Consider the following 24475-nt stretch of genomic DNA (forward strand, 5'->3'; position numbering starts at 1 on the left):
TCGCACGCATGGGAGATTTGATCCAAAACAGGCCCAAACAATTTGGTTCTTCTTTCTCTTGTGCTTCTCCTTCCTTCACTAGGCTATAAGACTTCCTTTTATCCCTTGATCGAGTTTCTCTTATACTTGAGTGTGTGTCTTTCAAATGAGGTTGATAGCTCTATATATAGGCTTCTTGACAAATCCTTTGAGGCCGACTTGCTGTTCCATGAGGCCGACTTGCTGTTCCATGAGGCCGACTTGTTTGTAGCACTTGGATTTGGTCTTGGAGGGTCTTTTGACTCTTACAATGACTCCAATAAATATGTAACATGCCCAAGAAGGGTCTTCCATACATGACATTGACTCAATAGACTTTTATGACATGATGACTCATCCTAAAACCTCACAATGGGAGTTGTTACCCACCATTTTGTGGGTGATATTCCTAGGAGAATTTTGTTTCCTCCAAGATGGTTCTCAACCGGCAGCCACCAACTAGTTCATTGTGCCATTTCTCCGCCACCTGAGCCAGCCATGTGGTCCCTCACCCATCTGCCATGATCGTATGTTTGAAGGTGGGCCTCCCAAACCTAAAGGTATGCCTTGTCATTTGGTAATTGAGTATTGTAGTTTGCTTATCATGGACACTTCTGGGCATGGATTAATGGGGGGATTCAGCAAAAAGAGTGGGCTAGGTCTGTGCTCTTGTCCCTTAGACCCCTTTTGGATGTTAACCTTGGATTCTAGTCTTCATGTGATCTCTTTTACTGACCATTTGGCTTTAGGGATGGTATTTCACGGGAAACCTTGATTTTGGTTGCGTGGTCCCACTCCCTCATCCACATATATTACCCCATTCCACTCATTATTACCCCATTCATCATTTCTCCCACCTGGGTCCACATTCCTCCATTGGGTCCACATAAGGTTAGCTCTCCCCTTCCCCTTGCCCACATGTTGGGTCAGGCCTAGAATAATGCCCCAGAGGTTGATGCAGCTAAAAAAAAAGGTAAAAGCATAATTGGCCACATTCAACAGGAAAATGTACCACAAAAAGCAAAAGATGGCCAGGACAAACACATTTAGCACGTGGTCAAAAGCCAATACATGAGCTCTACCCCATCATCATGGCCATCACCCTGGTTCCTACAAGTTCTATGAGCCTCCTTCAGCATATAGGAACCCCTGATGGGCAATGAACTGCCCTACCTTAAAAGGGAGTATCCACTGCTACATATCACACATCAAGCTCTTACCCCTTGAGCCTCAAACAGTTAACTAAAGAAAAATCATAAAAGGCAAAGGGCATATAAAGAAGAGTGGAAAAATCAAGGCCAAGGCACCTCATGTACCACACTTGGTCCCTCCTATACATTATATACCCAAGTGTGGGCTTCCCTTTTATTAGCTACCCTTGTACCCCAGCATGTGGCCCAGGGTCATCCCTACTCCATTCACCTCTGTATCAGATACCGCCACCGTTAAAAGGATGTACCTTGGACACATTATCCCCTTTAGAAGTAGAAACCACCTAATAGGATACATGGTTAATCCCATTTGGAGTTTGGAGACATTAGCACATCCCAAAGCCCATTATGGAAGGGCACGCCATTATGAAGTCCCCACCAGTGGTCCATCGTTTTTAAGCTCTTTTACTATATTTCCTTGATGACTTGTTGTACAGGAAGGCTAGGGGACGCATTAGATCTTATGCAGGATTGCAGATGGTCTCCATCTTGGGTTTGGTCTCCCAATACAGAGTCCTTACCCTCCAAAGTGCTACGTTGGCACATGTAGGGTGTGTTTTGAGAGCCATGGGCCTCCACAATAGTAGACAACACTCCATGGATACCCGAGGATGTTCAAAGATTGCTCAAGATTCACCTATTGGACGAGAAAGATGCACTTGGTTCACCTTTTCCCAGCTAACCCCACAGATACACCATGCACTTGGCAGCTGATACAGGACTTGTAGGATGATGTGGCATCACCTACACCATCATCCGATCCCTTATAGATGATCTACAAGCATCTTAAACTCATTTGGAGACCCATGAGGTTATTATTATGCCCCCACACCCACTAGGAGCACCATAGGTTTATTGTTTGGAGAACAAGGGGCCAACTCCTTGTCCATCACTTTTGAGGGTCCTATTCTTCATTATAGCACTTATGGACCTCATCAAGCCTCTTGGACGACCCTATGGCATGTATTATTTATCATTTGACCTCTTAAGAGGCTCATTATTTCATTTGTGAGCTAGTTTGGTGGGCTTGTCACCAAACTTAGGTTATTAGCACATTATTTTATTTTTGGGGCTTATGTAGGCCTAAGAGACTAATTCTAACTCCTCATTAGTGTATAAATACAAGTGAGATGAGTTCATTTTCTCATCATCACTTTCGATTGGATCTCTCTTCTCTTTAGAGAATTTCGCACTTTTTCTCAGATGAAGAATTGGAGCATGGATGGATTTTGATGTTTTGATTGGAGTATTTTTATCTTGGAGCTTCTTTATTGTCAAATTGTTGATGGTTGGATATGCTCTATTACATGTAAGTACACACTTTTAATGATATTCTTGTTTTACTTTTGTCATATGCATTGAATGGGATTTTCGCTATAATAAGGTTAATTGTTGCATTGCATAATTGCAAATTTGTGCAATTATTGTTTTTATATAACATCTCTCAATGTTTGGGCCATGTATGTGAATGAAATCTCCTAGGGATAATTCCATAAGGGAATTTATCTTGATAAGCCATCTCCTTTTCCAAGCGAAGTATAAAAGCTTTGAGGTCTCTTCTTCTTGCCCTAAAGGTTAAATGAAGAAGTCTTTAAGGCCTCCTTGACCAAAATACAAGGTCTTTTTCATCCTTCTCCTAGACTCCATTCTCCCCAAATATTAAGGCACTGATCCTCCAATAAGTGGTCACTCAACGAATACTTTTCTTCACCTTTCCCTCTCTCTTCTAGGTCTAGCCAAGTTGGGTCACCTAGGGCATCATTTTCCTGATAAAATTGCCCAAGAAAAAGTTTGATCTCCTAGCCTCTTCTGTGTTGGTGTGTCCTCAAGGCCTCCTCCAGCTTTGAAGCCATTCTGACAGTGGAGTTGTGACATAACCCAAGCCCTAGCTCCAAGATCAAACTTTGCCTTCGTGTTCCCAAGGCTAGTGCCTCATAGGATCAATTTGACACCTTTAAGTGAAAATACTTGCTTTGATCCTTTCCCCCTCCTCGTCTGGGTTGAGAACATCGTTGGTTGCTAGATTCTTCCTCCTTAACCTAGGCTAGGTCCACTTGGTCCTGTGTGGTCCCACACCTTTGAACAGTCAAATCTTCAACAACCATTCGGGAAGTCAAGTCCAATAAGGATTTCACGATTGGGAAACCCCTTCATAAGGCATATTCCTCTAACCTAACCCTCAAATCCTCACCTCCTTACCGTAGAAATATGTGTACCTTTCTTAACAAGAAAGAAAGCTCTATTCTTAAACCCCTTCTAGGAAGAAAAGGATTAAAAAGGTCCCTTCACATCCTTTGGTTGATTCATCCTTCACAAGTGACTTTCTATATACCAGGTCTCCTCCGATCGATGAAAGTCCGTAAGGAGTAGCGAGTCTTAGCTGAGGTGACAGCGGGCTAAGCCTCCATCGTTTCCCTTTGATCTATCAGTTTCCCTTTAGGAATCCCTTTTATGCCCCCTGCTAGTTTGAGCGGTAATAGGAGCCTTAACTAAAAATAAAATTCTTTGATCATGAAACCCATGTTTCAAGCATTACAAAAATAATTTTATTTTTCTTCACATCAATTACATAAAATCATAACTACGCATGTCATTATGAAGACCGAACCTAGTTACATTTTTCAACGTAGGGAAGGTCGAATTTATGGATTTGTTGGGTTGAAGTGTTGCTACTACAAGGTCGAAGATCTAGATTGAAGTTACTGGAAGGATGGGCTGACTTGGTGGTTTGGCGAAGTTTGTGTCTAGGTTGAAGAGCCTTGGATTATCTTGTCTTAACTACTAGAGGAAGAAGTTTGAATGGGTTTTCTACTAGATAGGGGTTTTTCCCTGGCAGAGTGCCTACATCATGTGTCTCTTGTTCTTGTGATCTATATACACACATAATTTGGTAATTGCTTGATGAAAGATAATATAATAAATAAGTAAAAGAAGCCAGCATAATTCACAAATAATTATCAAGAAAGATAAATCAAACCCTAATTCTACTAGCATTCATTTCTCAACAATGTATGTGATGCAAAATGTATGCGAAAAGATACAACACAAAATTTATGACTGAAACCCTGAATTTGAAAAGAATGATTTTTGAACTTTAGAGCAGGTTTGAAACCACATATCAGTCCCAAATAAATTTAAATATTTTGGCGAATTTCTAGACACCAAATACCTGGAGAAACTTTGTCAACAAAAACATTTATTCTATTTTGCACCTTCACTTCCACAATGACCAATATATAGAACTTCCATGTAAGAAATAACAGCTTATGCTATTAGCAAACCACCAGAACGCATTAGATCATTATAAGAAATCACTAAAGAGTCCAGAAATGTCTATCAATAAATTAAGATTGAACTACCTGAAGAAAATAATACCCGAGGAAGAGCATGCATTAACTTCTCAACTTTGTTCATACCAATTCTCTCTATTTTCCTCAGCCTACGCCGTGTTCTGAAATTCATACATCCAGGAGTCCATCTTTAAAATCTTTCAATAATCTACTCCAACTCTAAAATGAGCTGAATTTAGCATATGTGATGCTTCCACTAGTAGTTAAAAAAAAAAAAAACTAACCTATGCTCATATGCCAAGAACTTTACAATGAGTGCCTCTGTGGCCTGCTGGACTTCAGGACAATGCTCAGAAATAAGCAAATCTACCTGCTTCCCAGGAAACAGTGATATAGTTTGCTTAATATACCCAACCTGTAAAAGAAGGATAAAAAAGAGTGTAATGCTATTAGCAAGATGCAAAGCATGTATCATTTTCATCTGCAACATCGAAGACATTGGATGCCTCAAAGGGAAAACTAAAAGCTGGTTCAAATTGCAGATATGTTAAGAAAGGAAATATATTGTATTCAGCTGCACAATTTTGTTACAGTTAACATGATGCTCAAATTTGGTTTCTGCAGCAAGTTATTGATTCTCTCAGACTTCCATAAAGATAATTGCTTCATGCAGTAATTAGATAATGAAATTGGAAGGCTTCATGAAAAAGAACCTAATAGGATAAAATATCTAACCTCATAGTAGGTCAAAGCTTGAATAGCAGAAATGCGTGCCTTCACCCATAAATCTGAATATTCTGTGCCTCGTAAAGATGTTGCCTCCCAGATAAGCTCCAATACTTGCTTTGATGCTTCTGGGTAGGCCTCTGCATCCATGGCTCCCCAGCGCAGCAGAATGCACAAACTGCACACAGATCAAACAAAAAATGAAAGCCTATCCTGTCTGAAGATCAGCTATCAGACACCAATACTGTTAAACAGGATAATCAAACCTTAGACTTGATACCTGATGGAGGTAAATGTGATGCAAAGGAAAGAATATTGTGTTTATTTCTCTACAAATTATAGCCATGGAATCTGTTACATGTAACTAATGAACAGAAAGATATCAAAGACAAGTCCTACAGCTTGAAACAGCTCTGAGGCCTAATTGAAAATCGACATACATAATTCTGGAATAATATCTTGTTTTACATAGTCCTAAGTCCTAGTCAAATATTTAGAGGTGTTATGATCAATGGTCAAATGAGTCAGAGATATATTGCCAAGGGTCTGGAATATAAGTTATCACCAAACTTCAAAAAATACCAAAAATACTCCTTTTCATTTTTTTAAACATCTAAAGCAACAACAGCATCAAATAAAGACATCGAGACATAAATATGAAAAAAAAAATGAGATATAAAATGTACAAGATGTCAAGTGATAAACCATACATCAGTACTGCACACGCTGATAAGAAATCACATCGATATGTCTCTCATGATTCATCACCATGAATGATCTATATTCTAATGATAAATATACTATGGAATCATCAAATCCCTCTATCCCTTTTACAGGCAAAGGCATGATTCATCACCATGAGTGATCTAGATTCTAATGATAAATAATACTATGGAATCATCAAATCCCTCTATCTCTTTTACAGGCAAAGGCAACGTTGCCAGGTCGCAAGTTGTAATGAACATAAACCAAGCTCTCTAACTAGTATAAGTTCAGCCTATTTCCTCTAACATTATGGATAAAGCCGTAGGTGATCCAACGTGTTGTTTCCTTGAGATTGTTCCTAGCTGTCTAGGAACTATGCCAAGGCATCTGCAAACCTAGTCTCAAGTATGTGGTCCAATGGTTAGGTGGGGAGGTTTGGTCCCACAGGTCTCGTGGTCCAATCCTGGGCAGGACTATATACACTTGAGAGCTGCTCCATGCGTGATTTCTCCACATGAAAAAAAGGCATCTGCAAACCTACTTTTTACCTCATGCTAGCCCTTGGGTCAGAGGGGTCTCCCTCGCCAGAATCAAGAAAACTGGCTGCTCACCGTCAGCCAATTCATTAAGCTCAGTGGCCAGATTTAGAGTGTTAAAGAGATGATAAATAGGGTGAAGATAAAGATGGCAGGACACTACAATTAAGGTCCGTAAATCTCCAAGATCAGAGGCCTATTCCATTGGGCATAGCACAAAACTTGATGGGTGGAAGGTGGAAGAATTAAGGAAAACACTGAATCATAGGCACAGCAGAGAGTAAACTAGTCACCACTAACATGTGATGAAGAAAAGAGATTATGGGCATTTAAACAATGAATCCAATAAAAGTGCATGGGCTGAGCACAATCTGTGAATTTGTCAAAACAGAATCTGAATACATTTCCAAACAGCATGTGAATACATTGTGGAAGTAGAGGAAAGAGTCACTTGATGAGATTTTTTCACCACATTCTGTTAAAGCACAAATACTTCATGCAGAACCATAAATACTGAAAGACAAATTTGAGACAAACTTTCTTGTATTTGAATGTATGGAGAAAATAATCCGCATTGTTACATTATGAAATCTCTTCAATCTATTCACAACAGTGGTGATCGTACCAAATTGTCGTTTGTAATTTCATTCAAATGATAGAAAAGAACAGAATCGTTGGCTCTCTTATTAACTAAAGTTGTACCTGTGTAGGGCTGTTGGCTGGCTGGCTGTCCAAAATAGGGGAACAGTTTTCTCGCTAGGGGGTTACCCATTTTGGTGGGTAACAGGCCCCAATCTCTTTAATTTAAATTTTATTTATTCTGCAATCTATTTGAGTCTTCTTCTAGATAGATTTCTACATCAGGGTGAAAGATTTTTCTTTTGGCTCAAAAATTTTAAATGAAAGAATAAAAAAGGAAACAACAGGGAGAACAATGAAGATAGAGATGTTCATTAAGTTGTTACAATGGATGAGAACCAAAAGTTCTTAACTTTCTAAATATACTAATTCAACAAAGAAGCTATAGTTTTGCATAAATTACCTGTTTGCAATCACAGGATCTGATAGAGGATCTTGTAACTGTTTTGAAACAACAACCCATGCTGTATAGAAGTCTGAAAAAATGAATAAAAGAAAATATCAGACCCAATATGCAGCTGAAAGGGAAATTGCACCTAAGAAGCACAAGCAGCTATTTTTACAGTCATGTCACAGTATAAAATTCAAATTGCATAACAAAGAACAAAAATTTTGCAGCTAGTTTTAGTACAGATAAAGGTCCGTTCAAGCATTTCATCAGCATTACGTTCATTTTACAGTATAAACCATAAACATGTTGCTATACAGCTTCAAAAAACAGTAAGTGGCTTCAGATTCAGCACAATCCTCTTCCACAAGGATACAATGTTCTTAAAATCAACTCATACCACATCACAAAATCGTACAAAAAATATATTGATGTAATGCTGTATTTTTCTTCTGAGAAGCCATTTGAAAATGTCTAGTGGTTGGACATTGCTCACAGTGATAGCTATGAATGAATGTATTATATGCAATCGATATTATTCTTGTTGACTGATATGTTGTGTGTTATTCATAATCCTTGAAATGTAATCTAGATTCTACACTGTAGAGGACAAAATATGATAAGGTCGCAATAAACTCTGTTGGGTATATCTAGAATTGGAGCTTCATTTCTTAAGCCAGGATGCCATAATATCCAAAATTTACCTTACTCCAGGTCACAAATCAAAGAAGCAGAAAAGTTGCCAAGACGATGTCATGAACAGAGAACAAATGTGCATTTAAGCTCAAAGGTGTGAGCAGTTGAACGATGACTACAGCTAATTTATCCAGAAACATGGACATCCCATTAGGAAGGAGATAAGGAGACCACAAAAACTGTTATGGTGAATTCTCCAACATTATACTCATTAGACTCGGAATATTATGGGGAGCCAAAATATGTTGTCAACGTTCCCATGCAAGGCTGCTAAAAATAGAACTGTCTCAGGTTTGGAATAAAACACCACCATTGAACTCAAAACACAATGGGAAACCCAAATGTGTAGTCAGAACTAAATGCAACCACTGCTAAAAATAGACTGTCCTTGGAATCTCATGAAATCATACTCATTGAATTCATCTTCCAGTAAGGAATCCAAACCCACAATTAAAATTGGCATGCAAGTATTGCTAAAAATAAAAAATATTCGCATGGCACCCTTAATTAGTTCATCGTTCATCAGATTGTAAATCTTGCATGGATTCTAAATATACCATTATCTGTGATATGTGAGTCTCCAAACAAAACCTACTAAAAATTGTAAGTGCCATGCACGTCATCCAAAGAAGCCTCACCGGAATCCTGAGCTCATAAGGACCACGAACAAGTGATCAATATTGTTGTACCATCCTTGTAACTTCACCTCCTAGAAAGTAGGGAACCTAATAAAAATAGCAACTCTCTCCAATCTGTGTAAAAATGTGTCTGAATCATCATTGAATCAATCTTGTAACTAGCCTCCCTGAGAACCAAACCCCAACCTGTATTTTCATGTGTCTCTAAGCTCCAACCTGATGACATGTGCTGGTCCTTAACCCTCTATATTTGCAAAGTAAAAACTTAGGGGTTAACACTTAGATAAAGTCTTTGCTCAACAGTACCTCTGACCACGATGAGCTCCATTTGGTGCAAATTAGAGAGACTGTGCTGGAGACATCTGGCATCAATAGCAATGTTGACAGCCAAAGTTCTGAGTCCTCTTATAACAGATACTTTTACTCAAGTGATACAATGAAAGATACGTATAGCAGACGAAAAATATGACAATAAGGACAGGACCTCTAGACGTGTGAAAGAGTGCATGACCTCATTAATGCGTATCATAAGATGTACCTTCATATGAATCAACAGGCACTCTAACACGAGCTCAAATGGTTTTGCAAGATATATTAAGAAAAGGTTTTTGAATTTTCACAAACAGTATACTCCACTTATGGCCAGTTTAAGGCCTTATTCTTTAAATGTTTTTTGCTACCAAAGAAAAGCAATAAATAAGGTAACATACTTATGCCACGTAAATGTAATAATAAACCAGCTGTGCTTTTTATAAGAGAACACATTTTTTACCTACAACATCGGATTCACAAAGATAAGCCAAGCTTTCAAGACCAAGTGCTTGAACAGTTGGAATTTTGCTCTCAATGCAAGCCTGCAAATTCCACAAAAAATAAATCATGTAGACCAGTCACATGTACTTATCATCGAAATGGGAAAAGTTAAACCATAGTCAACTCACTGTAATTACAGATTGTCTCCTTACCTGAACGGACAAGATAATATCGACACCACTATCAGCATCCTTTTTGCACACATCTCGTACACAAGCTGCCATACTGATAAGCATGTCCATCTCCAATGCAGAAGCTGACAGGACTTTAGGATGGAGGAGCTTCTACAAAACCAAACAATCATACACAGAAAAAAATAAGAAACAATAATAATCACGCAATACTGGAATATACAGAGCATGAACATCATTCTCCATCTTAATCGAATTTGAATGAAGATAATAGCAGGTCACATTAGATGATAATTTGATGTTCATCATCCAATCACTGCTTAACACACAGTATCTCATGTTTGGAGCTTGACCAAGATTCAAGCCATAAATGAGGAGAGAAAACATTACATAAAGAGGACAAGTTAACATAAAAAGTAAAATTCTTCAAGTTTTCAAATACGGTAAAATAGTTGAAAGTTTGTAGATGATAAATATGCCAAGATTTGAAGCGATATGACAAAATAATTAAAAGTTTGTAAAGGTTGAAGTTACAAAGTATCAAACCACGGCATAGATGAATGAAAGGGAGATCAAGGGAGATCAAAGCATGAATAACACAGTCACACATCAAACATGACAAGAATAGGTTGAATGACTTCAAGAGTCTCATATTGAATGAAGCCAACATAATCTGCCAGTAGAGAATCAAAGATTCTGACAGATAACACACAAACACAGAGTAAAGAACTGACTGACAGGAAAAAGACAGACAACAAACATTGCAACTGCATTGTCAGAATGAGAGGATTTTGTTGTGTTTGCTAATGTTCCACCAAGTTTTTGGTAGATAGGAACAGGGGCATTGAGACATGTACCCAGTACAACAGGAGAGACCCCCCAAACATCAAGGGAGAGCATGGTAGGTCAGGGATACACACTAACAAACGGGGCACCACACCTAATGTACAAAAGTATTAACAAATAAATATTTAAAAATAGTTGGAATGTTTTTATCAATGGTTACTTATCAATAACAAACAATGAATAAAAAATAAGCTGCATTTTAAAAAACACACTAAAACTATAATATATAATGCAACAACGTCCCATGCACTTGGAAACCAGCCTCTCCAACAATTTGCAGGTGGATATTACTGTGAAATCAACAAAAAATCACCACTGTTACAGGTATCCAGCCACTGTTCCAGAAAGAAATTCCCAAAAATCTTTGCTGTTGCAAAATTTCACCCCAAACCATGCCAAAAATCCAACTTGGAATGCCTCTTCAAAATGCTCAATGTTGAATCCAATGAAAAAAATGTCAAGAATCTTATGATGTTATGACTTTTCAACCAACAAGATTCCCGACAAATTAGGTCACGCCACCCCCTTCCCCCAACAAATTAGTATGGGAGTATTGGTCATCCTTGCTGCCCCACTACCCTTACTCCTTCACATCTAACCACTCCAATGCCTCCTTCATAGCAAGTCTCTAGGTTTCCCCTTGTTGCACTCAAATTGTCAAAGTTCCGGGGAAGCGGAAGTACTAACTTTATCAACAAGGATCGGATCATATATCAGCAGTCCATGTGTCATGGTCATCCCATTCTGCAAGTTATATATTGTAAATGATCTTAGTAAACCTTGAGTCTATGTAACAACCTAGGTAAGCCTATAATTTGATGACAAATTCCATCCTAGGAGGTTTTTTAACCTCACTAATTACCTGTGTTTTTCGACACAGCTAATCAGAAGAGTTTTTTCCCTCCAGCTTAAACCCCCAAAGCTAGGGTGAAATTTATTGTCAAATTATTAGGTGAGTCCTAGTGTTTTAGTCGAGTCTAATGTAAAAGTGGTTTGGGAATAATTTAAGCTAATTGGCTAAATTATTTTATTACAAATCACTTGGTTTACTAGATCATATTGTGTCGTAGATGGGTTATGTGTCTTGAGGGTCTAAGACGAATGTGTATTCCCTCTTTGAGTCTTGTAAATGAAAAATCATATGTATTAGAGGGTTGGAAAAATAATTAATCCCCTCATGTGTAAATTAATTAATTTTTCTGGCAAAATAAAATTAAATCCTAAGCCAGAAAATTAATTAATTAGAGTCAAATTAAATTGTCTTAGGAAAATAAATTCTCCAAATGGAAAAATTCGTGGATCATAAAAAGGTCAACTTTTAAAGGTCCTCCACCAAGGTAATCTTGCTAAAAAATTTAGACCCTTGGACCTTAGTGGCTAAGTCAAAGTCAAATTTTTGAAGAAATTAGCTCAAAATAATTAATTTTGAGCTAATTAAAATGGAATTATATGATAAATTCGAAAATTTCTCAAAAATAAAAAAAAAATAAAAAAAAAAAATAAAAAAAAAAAAAATTCAAGGGTCAAGATTAAAAGATCTTGACGTGTTTATCAACGGCCAAGATTATTTTGACAAGGATCCAAGAAACTAGCCGTTATTTTTCCATCTGGAGGATTTATCTATAAATTAGAGAGTCGGGTTTGTTGCTGAAGCATTTTTGTAAACTATTGTCCCATTGGGAGCTATTTTTTCTACCATAATAAAAAACTTTGGGGTGCAACTCGAGGTGTTCTTGTTTCGTTGATTTGTAGTATGTATTAACTATGGGCTCCCTATGTGGTGCTTTATGATTATTATTTTGAGATAACACATAGTGTTTGCAGGTACTTGATCCTTAGTCTCCAAGTTCACACACTGTGAGCAAGTGCTACTTTGCTTGGATCTCTAGTTTTTACATGGTGGATTGAATCTTCACTTGGGCTATAGTGATCATTAATTTTTCTTAAGCGTTTTAACCATTCTTTCAAGGAAACAATATTATAAAAATTATTTTCTCATAATCCATTTGAAAACCCATGTATATTTTGTAAATAAATTTATAAATTTACATTGAAAATTATTTTTCTAACTTGGGTTGGGGCTTTTAGATTCATTTTGTATATATTTTGGGTTTGGGTGTCTCTATTTTCATTTTTGCAGGTTAGATCAAGGAGTTAAGTGGAAGAAGAGCTAGATCTAGGCCCTTGAGGGTAAGATCTAGTCTCTTGGAATTTTTTGCAGGGTTTCCACGGAAGAATTTTCAGAAAATCAAAGAGCTGAAGCATAAAAAGAAAAGGGCTTCTAGCCCTGGTTCTGCCCTCCTTAGCCTCAGCATCTCTCCTTTTGCCCTCTGTGTCTTGGTTTAGGGCCTCTTTTAGGCCTTGTCATGGGTTTTGAGGCTTCGGCCTCCCTCCTCCTTTCTCCTCGGCTCTCCTAGGCTTGCTGCTAGCCCCTCCTCCTTTCTCCTCGGCCCTCTTAGGCTTGCTGCTAGCCCCTCCTCCTCTCGGCTTCCCTCCTATCGGCCTCCCTCCCTTGCATCCTCCTCTTCTAGCCTTCTTGGCCCCCACTCTTCCTCTCGGCCCTCCTCTCATCCTCTTCCTTGGCCGCAACCCTCTAAGGGCTTGTGGCTCCCTTGTGGATCCTTTAGGCCCTAGGTATTGGGTATTAGGTTATATAAACAATAAACTCTTCTCAAGTATATTGGTGGCTTGCATAGCTATCTTCAACATACTATCCTTATGTTCAATCCTATTAACTTGGATGAAACTCGTGCTCAAGCTACTCATCTTGAATCTAGGGGGAAGAATGTTCATGGTGATTTCTCGAAAGGAAAAGGCAAAGGAAAACGAACAACTACCGTTAAGAAAGAGGGTGAAAATCCTACATGTACTCATTGTAAGGACATGTTGACGCTAGATGTTGGACGCTGCAATCGGAACTGTGACCCAAGAAGTTTGGAAAGAAAGGAAAACAAAAGACTATTGCCACGGTTCAACAGAATCTCGGATCTAACTTATGTGAAGAAAACAAATATCACAACTATAGGAGTGCAAGGTATATCATCACCTTCTCATGCTAGTTCTAGCTCTACTATTCAGTCTCCTAATTCTGAAATTAAATATGATGAAAGAAAAGGAGGTGAGCTTTTCCATATCAAAGTCACCACAAAGCATACTAAAGTCGACACACTCATTGATTGTGGTTCCCAAGTAAAACCCATATTTGAATAAATTGTTAAGAAGTTAAGCTTGGAAACAAAACCTCATGTAAAACCTTACCCTTTGGGATGGGTGTGTGATGATGCAAAACTACAAGTAACTAGACAATGTAAACTCAAATTTGCAATCACCTCTAACTTTATAGATGAGGTTGAATTAGATGTAGTGCCACTTGAAATCTATGGAATTGTGTTGGGAATCTCGTATCTTTATTTCCAAAAAGCCATATTCTACAAAGAGGAGAACAAATGCCATCTCTTTAAATATGGAATTGAATACAATCTGAGAGCCCATCACATGAAGGCCAACCTATAAATGAAGAGACTTATAAATGCCAGCAAGAACTTTGTCCTCATGATTGTAAAGGCTAAGGATGTTGATAAATCCAATGCTTTTAAGGTATGTGATCCTAGGATTTAAAGATAAATTACTTAAAGTTATTTCTACTTGTGATGAAATGTTTCAAGAACCTGAAGGGTTGCCTACAAAAAGGGAGATATAGCATGAGAGACAGTTGCAACAAGATGCCCCACTTCCTAACATTGGTATGTACAGGTTATCAGTATTGGAGAATACAGAGATCAAGAAGCAAGTTCAAGAATTGCTCGAAAAAGGAGTCATCAGACCAAGTACCTCTCCATGTGGGTCACCTATTGTATTGGTACCAAAGAAAGATGGTACATGGAGGATGTGTAGATTTTCGAGCACTGAAAAAAATCACGGTGAAAAATCATTACCCTCTTCATCAAATTGATGACTTGTTAGACCAATTAAAGAATGCAACATATTCCACTAAGTTATACCTAAGAAGCAGTTTTCATCCAATAAGAATTGTTGAAGGTGATGTGTGGAAAACCACTTTTAAAACAAAATAGTGATTATTTGAATGGTTGTACCCTCACCTCTTTCATCAGTAAACCAAACTTTTGGTGGTCTAAAAGCTTACAGTCAACAAGATTGATCCAAGTGGATCCTCGTGATTGACTCAAACTAATGTCTTCAAAAGTTGATGCAAAGTTTGCCCTATCAAAGAGCTCGTCGAGAGCTTCCAACAATGCTTGAATGAAGTCAAATAGATGTCGTATGAGAAAGTTATGGTGCTCTGACGTTTTTGAGCAACACGCAAAAGATTGCAATGGTGTGACACGTGGCAGCACAACAAACAATACAGTTGTTGACAAGTGGTATGACAAGAGTATGACATGTGGCAGTGTCCATTGACGAGGCTGACAAGTGGCAAGGTAAGTCAGTAGGATGAGGCGGCACTAACATGGTTGTAACAATAGTAGGTGACTAGGTAGATTACATCGCAGACACATGGCCCAATCATTCACTGCCACATGGTAACCCGAGTTAGGAAAAAATAGTATATCATCAATGGAATGATTGGGGGGGTATCATGTTGGAAAATCGAGAGGCTTCACGATTTAATTAGATTTTCCTTTCTTTGATAACTGCTTGTGAAATTAGTTGGTTTCTTATTTATTTAATTATGTTCTTCTTCATCAAACAATTATCAAAACGTAAACATGAAGATCACAAGAAAATAGAGAACACAAGATATAAGCTCCAAGCCAGGGCAAAACCCCTCAAAGGGGAAAACCCATAAAATTCTCTTCTTATAGAATCAAATCAAATGAGATATCCAAGACCCATAACCACAGAAAACTTCCACCTCTAGATGCAAAGTCAAGCCTTCCTTCTTTCCAATAGATCGATTAGCAAGAAACCAGCAACAAGAAATGTACCAAGGTATAACTTCCATGAATTCTAGCTCGAGAAGAAATCCTCTTTTCCAGACTTATTGTTACACCAACAAAAACAATTATTGTGGATTGTAATGAACTTGTATTTAAAATTTGTTAAGGTTATGTTGAGTTTAAAATAACATCGATCAGTGTTGATTTGGAGTAGCATCAGATGTGCTCTAGCCACGAAATTTCGTGAAGAGGCTAAGGCACATGAAATCTCCAATACCCGGAAAGGGTTTGGGCAGATTCTAAACAGTTTGGGAGATATCAAAATAATTAATATTTTTAATGGTGTCCCTAAGTCTAAACTTAGGGAAATTAAAATATTAATGTGAATTAATACAAAACTGTGTTAGAATGGTCCAAAAGTCATGGATCAAGCCAGATCTAATCTTAGTCGTTGATTAGGGACTTAATCTCGGTCGTTGATCTATCAACGAGAAAAGTATAAGAGGAGGCTTGAGGGTCTCTTGGAGAACACACAAAGAGATCAAGATTTCGACTTTCTGGGGCTAGGTTTGCTGAGAAAGTTGGGAGAGTGATCTGGAGTTGCAGCTGAGGGACAGTGAATACAGAAGCAGAGAGGTAGAGATAGTGCCAGGAGGATCAACGCAACACTCAGGAAAGCTAATGCAAAGGGCACAAGACGGAACTGCCAGAACAGTAGGGAAAGCTAACGCGAAGGGCAAAAGTCGGAACTGTCAGGAACAGCTGGAATTGTCGGGAACTGCCGAAACAGCCAGAAAAGCTGACCCAGAGGGCAAAAGCCGAAACTGTCGGGAACAGCCAGAACTGTCGGGAACAGTAGGGAAAGCTAACGCAGAGGGCAAAAGCCGGAACTATCGGGAACAAACAAAATTGCCGAGAACTGTCGAAACAGCTGGGAAAGCTGATGCAAAGGGCATCAACCGGAACTACCGAGAACAGCCGAAACAGCCGGGAACTACCAAAACTAACAGGAACTGCCAGAACAACCGGGAAATCTGACGGAGAGGGCACAAGTTGAAACTGTCGAGAACAGCCAGAACTGCCGAGAACTGCCGAAACAACCGAGAAAGTTGACACATAGGGCAGAAGCCAGAACTTCTGAGATTTTTCTCTGTTGGGTGAGCCGGATTTGGCACCCAGATTGTATTCTGAAACTGCTTAATAAATCAAACCCTTAGATAGTTGCACCGATTTTCCCACATTGGGTTCTTCCAGGGACATTAGTTCAAAAATAACGGTGTCATTTGTGTGCTTGTTTCTATTTCCTTCAATTGATGATCTATAATGTGTTGAGCATGTACTTGTATTTGTTTCCAGTATTTACATATTAAATAACTTGTTAATTAACAGAACAAGTAGGTAGGAATAATCAGTAATGTGCATGAATGGTTTCTAACTGTTAGACTTAGAAACTTCAACACGGTATCAGAGGGTGGTTTCAAATCATAGGAGAACTGAGGACATCAACCAAACAGAGCAGCAGCAGCAGAAAACAACTGTCCCGAGTGACAGAAGTTGTTCCTAGCAGAGTAGCAGCAAGGAAGGGGTGACGTAGTGCCTGCGTCATCAAGATTGAGCCAAGAAGAGGCAGCGCAAAGGCTGAGGGAGGCAAAGGCAGGCTCACGCAGAGGCCAGGAGGGCTGACACAATTGGCTAAGGAGGCTAATTTGCCGGTGTCGGGATTGCGCAAAGCCTAGGAGCTCTAACCTTCAGGTTGTTGGGGTTTAGGAGGCTGTGGGTAAGTTGTAGAGTGGAGTTGATGGGGTACTATAGTCAGAACAGTACCTAACAGGGCAAGACCAAGGTAGAGGGAGTTGTTGCCGAGGTGGATTTCTAGCCAAGGAATCCAGACCAATGTTGCAGTTGCACAGACGATTGGAAAGGGGCATCTCAACATTGGCAGAAGGGTTTCCAGGAGGGAAATTGAGGCTCAGAGTAGTCATACCGAGAAATTCGAGGAGGGAAGTAGAGGAGCAGCGGAATGGAACTACACAGAGTAAGGGACCAGGACAGACTGGATGGAGCCCCAAACTTCATAGTCTGGAAGGCTAGAATCTTATCCGTACTAGACGGGAATCGTGTCAAGAACTTCGCCTTGAGGACGATAGTTATTCTAGTTGACCCAGCTGATAAAGACAGGTACGAGGATGCAATGGCGAGGGCTAAGAGTATCATCCTTGACAGGGTCAAGGATCATATAGTACCACATATTGTGGAGAAGAACACGGCACAGGAGATGTGGGAGGCCCTGACCAAGTTGTATCAGCATACTTCCGTGCAGAGGAAGATGCTCCTAGAAAATCAATACGGTCATACCAGATGCAGAAGGGAGAACAGATCGACACCTTCCTTGGTCGATTGAAGGAGATCCAAGATTAGCTGACTTCCATAGGGGCCACACCAAATCCAGAGTTGATGGTGAGAACAGCCCTGAATGCAGTCTCAGAAGACTAGGAGGTGTTTGTCCAGAGCATACTAGGCAGGGTGACCCTTCCAGATTGGGAGGAAATGTGGGCGGCTCTTTGCCAAGAAGAAATCAAGAGGGTGACGAAGACGAGACGCAACAGCAAGGGGATCAGAATCAAGAAGGAGGAGGTGGTGGATGTTGCCCTAGCATCTAAGGGTGAGCAAGAAAAGCGGAAGAAGAAGGACCTCTCCAAAGTCAAATGCTTCCACTGCGGGGAGCTGGGTCATTATGTGACCTAATGTCCGAGGAAGAAGAGCAAGGGAGAGGCTTCCCAGACCAAGGAAGCACCAACAAGGGCAGAGAAGGAAGTAGAGAGAGACGATGTTTGTGCCATGAGCGCACACACACCACTTGAGCGAAAGTGGGGAGACATCGAGCTGTAGTTAAGAGGACTACAGAAGATGAGGGGCAGGATCCTTGAGGTACCCAACCTCTTGGATTATACCTGGCTACGGGAGACCCGAAGAGTAGCAGGATTGGCGGATGTCAGTAGAGACGGATGAGGATGGAGCGGCAAAGAAAGCTACAGTGCAGGATTCCCAGGATAGCACGAGGCTAGTAAGTTGCAACAGTGCGAGAGGCACGGGAGTGTTGCACCAGTGCAAGATGGCACAGAGAGGTGTGCAACAGTGTGAAATGCAGAGAGTTGTTGCAGCAACGCAAAGGTCAGAGAGGGAGCACTTGTCAGTGACAAAGGGAGCTTCAGCATCAGGAGTGTCTCTAGCCTGACAGAGATGTCAGAGTTGGGAGATCAGTTACTTACCTCTCAGCAACTGAGTTGCAGTGCAGCAGTTAGCAGTGGCGGTGTTATGGGCAGCATGATGAGAGGGGATGCAGTGCAGACGCAGCAATGGCAGTGGCAGGGCCATGGGCAGCAGCACGAATGCAAACGGAGCTGTCGTACAGATGCAGCAGTGGCAGTGGCAGAGCCATGGGTGGCAATACGAGATGCAGCAATACAGATGATGGGTAGCAAGGCTAGCATCAGGGACCGATGCCGGATGATTAGAGTAATACTCAGTGAGGAGTATTGCTACAGCATAATCCTCACTAAAAGGGAGTGTTGATTTGGGGTAGCATCAAATGTGCTCTAGCCATGAAATTTGGTGGAGAGGCAAAGGCACATGAGATCTCCAATACCCAGAAAAGGTTTGGGCAGATTCTAAATAGTTTGGGAGATATTAAAATAATTAATATTTTTAATGGAGTCCCTAAGTCTAAACTTAGGAAATTAAAATATTCATGTGAATTAATATAAAATTGTGTTAGAATGGTCCAAAAGTCATGGATCAAACCAGAACTAATCTTAGTCATTGATTAGGGACTTAATCTCAATCATTGATCTGTCAACAAGAAAAGTATAAGAGGAGGCTTGAGGGTCACTTGGAGAACACACCAAGAGATCAAGATTTCGACTTTTTGGGGCTAGGTTTGCTGAGAAAGTTGAGAGAGTGATTTGGAGTTGCAGCTGAGGGGCAGTGAATACAAAAGCAGAGAGGCAGATATAGTGCCAGGAGGACCAGTGCAACAACCGGGAAAGCTGACGCAAAGGGAAAAAGCCGGAACTGTTGGGAACATCCAGAATAGTGGGGAAAGCTAACACAAAGAGCAGAAGTCGGAACTGTCGAGAATAGCCGGAATTGCCGGGAACTATCGGAGCTTTTATGGAGAGGCAAGGACCGTTGTATGGAGATTCTTGTATGAGCTTCTTCCCTTTCGAAGAGAAGACAAGATGACTTCGCGAAAGTTTCGGCTTCAAGGAGCTAATCCCACTGCTTTTCGATGGAAAATATGATACCTGACTTCGCGAAAAGCTTTCCCATACGAATTTCAGGTTATGGAGAATGGTGGAAGAGACTCATGTGATGATGATATGGTTGGGTGACTGAGTTCATTAGATCGATTTGCAGGCTTGGATGAGGATGATAAATTGTTGTGATAGGTCTACCCAGTTGGACAGCATGGGCAACTTGAGTCATGGACATCGAGTTGGGGACATGGAGAATGGCAGTCTTATGCAGGGACATTATGCAGGAGCACTTGTAGAGGTGTCACTTATGGGCATCCAATGAGGAGTGCCAAGGTAGGGATGTTGTGCAGGTGGATTTGCTGATGTGACATGGAGATGTTTTACTTACGAGCCAATGGAGAGGTTGTGCAATCTTGTACAACAAGGCCATGGACTGGTTGGACTTGTGAGCAGACTATGGAGCATTCCTACTACACGGAGAGCTGAGGCATCTTGGAGAGACCTTTGGGACGAGACATGTATGCTTGCTAGGGTGTTGGTCGGAGATGACTCATGGAACTCGTGATGACATGAGGTTGTGACTTTTAGGGACTTCATATTATGGTAGACTTGGAGGATCTGATGCGTTGAGGAGCTGAGGTCAGAGACTTTGATGCAGGATGGGGTGCATACTTTTGAGTGCATGTATGGGTGTGCTTGAAAGAGTGACTTGATGTGGAGGATCGATATGAGACACTTTGGACTGATGGAGTTGCAGCAATGGTGATGCCTTGGTGGTAACACTTGGGCATGGGTTGAGTCGAAACTTGACCACTTTTGATACATGGGAGATGAGACAAGTGTATACTTGTTTCTATGGCAGACTTGAGGGATTGCACATTGTAGATATGATGGAGGTGGCTTCCTAGAACTAGATGTGTCACATCAAGAGTCGGGTTTGATGAGAGGATCTCTTCACTTTGAGGAGATGGATTTTATACAGATGGATGATGATGTTGGGATAGATGCGACTGATTTCATACAGCACATTGATACCAAACATCATGGACAGCATGTTGCAGATGAGATGAAGACTACTTCATGGACCCGAACATGGCTTATATGGAGATGGATTCTTGATCGAGTTAGTGTTGTGAGAGGAGTCTGAGAAACGATTGATGATAGCATGAGAATGTGCATTCTCATGGTTTGAGCGTGGCAGTTGGATTAGCTACCCGACTAGTTCAAATTGTGGGGCTCGAGCAGTGTACAGAGATGTGTTAGCATTGTGTTGGAGTATCATGGTGGCAGTTCACACTATGACGATACATGATGGAGTCAACACGATATGTGTTGCAGTGAGCATGTAGCTTGAGTTGGAGGGGCCAACCTTCCACGGTGAGGCAGCATGTGGGGATTGCGACGGAGGTGGTTGATGATCATGGATTGAGGAGACTTTCTGATGTATGGAGGACATACCAGTGGTTTATATGGCTTTGGTATGGATATCTTGGTGACAGATGATTGCTGGGATGGAGAATTGTCGAGGACGACAATGGTTTCGAGTGGGGGAGTATGTAACGCCCACGAGCCGCGAGCGACACGACGAGGGAGCGCAAGGGCGACGAGCCGTAAGAGCAGCGGGCGAAACGAAAATTTGGTTAAGTGTTGGGTCGTTTGGTTAGAGGCCGAGGTGCGATCTCGGCAGGCCGGCGAGCGGGCGAAGGCAACCAGCGAAACGATACGACGAGATGGCCGAGTGGGCGAGCCGATGTGTGGAGATGTTAAAACGTTGGGCTGAACGGGAGGTCGGCTGGGCAAGCCGACGTGACCTTCCATGGCGGTGAACGGGTATAAGTTGGTGGCGTTGGAGAGTCATCCAACAATCAACCAACGAGCAGCACAAGTCTTCAAGCATAAGGCGAAGGTGAAGGGCGAAGAGGTGGTCTGAACGCAGGGTGGAGGTGCAAGCGGACACGGGTCGCAGCACTCATGCCGAAACAGAAAAGTGTGATCGAAGGCGCAGGACGAGGGCATGGCTGAACGAATTAGAACGCAGGTCGAGCGGCGCGGATGGACGCACACGGGCACACGAGGTTGCTGAACGAGTTTGGCAGGCGAGGGCGCGGCAGGGCGTCCGGTCGAACGTTGGGTGACGGCGCGGCAGGGCGTCCAGGTGAACAACGAGTCGAACGAAGGGCGCACCAGGGCATCTGGCTGAACGGACGGTTGAACGCCGGGCAAGGGCGCAGTAGGGCATCTAGTAGAATGTCGGGCGAGGGCGCAGTAGGGCGTCCGGGTGAACAACGGGTTGAACGAAGGGCGCAGCAAGACGTCCGGGTGAACGAAGGCGTTCGGGCAAAACGTGCGACGGGTGAAACGGTAGGGCGTGCGAGGGCGCCCAGTGAAACAAAGCGTTTGGTGGAAACGTGGAAGTTGCCTGAGGGCATGCGTAGGCGCCGGGCGAACGAGACATGCGAATGTCGATTGGTGAACGGTTGAACGCGTTCGGGTGAAACGTTGACGTGTGGACAGTCGTGCACGAAGGCATGAGTCGGACTAAGGATCATTCGGGCGGCCGGGTGGGCACGCCCGACACGACGAGTTGGTCGGCACAGTGCGACGGTGACAAGCTGGTGGGGCCGGTGGAAAAAGTATAAGTGTCAAGGAAATCTGGGGTTTCCTCCAGGATTGTAACTTATATATAAATTGTTATTATTATTTCAGGGAGTTGCCCCTCCCGGTTTATTATCCGCTGTGCATATAAGTGTAAAAGATAATAATGATGAATGAGTCATCTCCAACCAACAGTTATCCCTGTAGGATAAACTTTATATATAAAGTGTAATCCCAACTTTTATCCTCTACGATCATCAAGGATAACAATTAGATAATAGATCAGGGGTAGTCTTTGTAGGATAGCTCTGATACCACCTTGTTGCTCTATCCCACATTCCTCCTTGTCCCATTGCACGTCACGAACTCCTTACAGTGGGATCAGCTCCTTGTCCCGATCAGCTCTAATGTATCAGAGGCCCTCCGCATTCTGCAGAACTCTGGTGACGGGTGGTTCAATGAAAACGGATTTGCAAAAAGAGATGATCCCACTGTCACTCCGTGACAAGTTGGTATTAGAGCACGGAGTGACAGTGGGATCAGCTCTTTCTGCAAATCTGATTCCACTGAACCACCTGTGTCACCAGAGTTCCGCAGAATGTGGAGGGCCTCTGATACATTAGAGCTGATCGGGACAAGGAGCTGATCCCACTGTGAGGAGTTTGTGACGTGCAACGGGACAAGGAGGAACGTGGGATAGAGCAACAAGGTGGTATTAGAGCTATCCTACAAAGACTACGCTTGATCTATTGTCTAACTGTTATCCCTGATGATCATAGAGGATAAACGTTGGGATAACACTTATCTTCGTAGGACGTTGGGATAACACTTTATATATAATGTTTATCCTACAGGGATAACTGTTGGTTGGAGATGACTCATTCATCATTATTATCTTTTACACTTATATGCACAATGAATAAATAACCGGGAGGGGCAACTCCCTGAAATAATAATAACAATTTACATATAAGTTACAATCCTGGAGGAAACCCTGGATTTCCTTGACACTTATACTATTTCCACCGGCGCCACCAGCTCGTCACCATTGCACCGTACCAACCAACTTGTCGTGCCAGGCACGCCCACCCGGCCGCCCAAATGATCCTTTGTCCGACTCGTGCCTTCGTGCACGACTATCCGCACGTCGGCGTTTCACCCGAACACATTCAACCATTCACCAACCGGAATTCGCACGTCTCGTTCACCCGGCGCCTTCGCACGCCCTCAGGCAACTTCCACGTTTCTATCGAACGCTTCGTTTCACCGGGCGCCCTCACACGCCCTACCAATTTCCCCGTCGCACGTTTTGCCCGAACGTCCTGCCACGCCCTCCGTTCAACACGTCGTTCACCTGGACGCCCCGTCGCGCCCTCGCCCGACGTTCGACCTAACACCCTATCGCGCCCTCACCCGACGTTCAACCGTCTGTTCAGCCAAACGCCCTGTCGCGCCCTCCGTTCAACTCATCGTTCACCCGGACGCCCTGCCGTGCCCTTGCCCGACGTTCAACCAGACACCCTGTCGTGCCCTCACCCGCCAAACTCGGTCAGCAACCTCGTGTGTCGGTGTGCGCCTACCTGCGCCGCCCGACCTACGTTCTAACTCGTTCAGCCACGCCCTCATCCTGCGCCTTGGCTCGCACTTTTCTGTTTCGGCGTGAGTGCTGCGACCCGTGTCCACTTGCACCTCCGCCCTACGTTCAGACCACCTCTTCACACTTCACCTTCACCTTATGCTTGAAGACTTGTGTTGCTCGTTGGTTGATTGTTGGATGACTCTCCCGTCGCACGTTTCTCCAGTCTAATCCAGCTTCTTCCTCTTTTCTTCGAGTATGCGGCAATATGCTAGACTCCCAAATATCCTAAAATGACTAACTTCAGGTGTCTTCCCTATGAAGACTTTCTCTGGAGTAATCTTGCCCACTCCCTGATGAGCAGTCCTATTTTGAACATAGACTATTGTGTTGCATGCTTCTGCCACAAGAATTTTGGCATATCCTGATCATACATCATGGCCCTAGTTGCTTCTACAATAGTCCTGTTCTTTCTTTCTGCTACCCCTTTCTGCTTCGGATTATATGGAGTTG

At 42.0% G+C, this 24475-nt stretch overlaps 1 protein-coding gene across 1 annotated transcript in view; it reads right to left on the reverse strand.

Moving 5' to 3' along the window:
- Positions 1–24475, reverse strand: part of RST1 (ARM repeat superfamily protein) — a 486537-nt gene that overhangs the window by 267044 nt on the left and 195018 nt on the right. Inside the window, exons 10-15 of the mRNA XM_089458753.1 lie at positions 9813–9944; positions 9620–9701; positions 7529–7601; positions 5255–5423; positions 4804–4934; positions 4589–4680 (exon numbers count right to left, since the gene is read on the reverse strand). Of these exons, the coding sequence (XP_089314879.1) occupies positions 4589–4680; positions 4804–4934; positions 5255–5423; positions 7529–7601; positions 9620–9701; positions 9813–9944 (679 nt within the window). The remainder of the gene's footprint in view (positions 1–4588; positions 4681–4803; positions 4935–5254; positions 5424–7528; positions 7602–9619; positions 9702–9812; positions 9945–24475) is intronic.

This window comes from Pinus tabuliformis, chromosome 7, assembly GCF_031772625.1.
Source record: "Pinus tabuliformis cultivar Carrire ecotype Pingquan chromosome 7, CPIR1, whole genome shotgun sequence".
In the NCBI taxonomy this organism is placed as follows: domain Eukaryota; kingdom Viridiplantae; phylum Streptophyta; class Pinopsida; order Pinales; family Pinaceae; genus Pinus; species Pinus tabuliformis.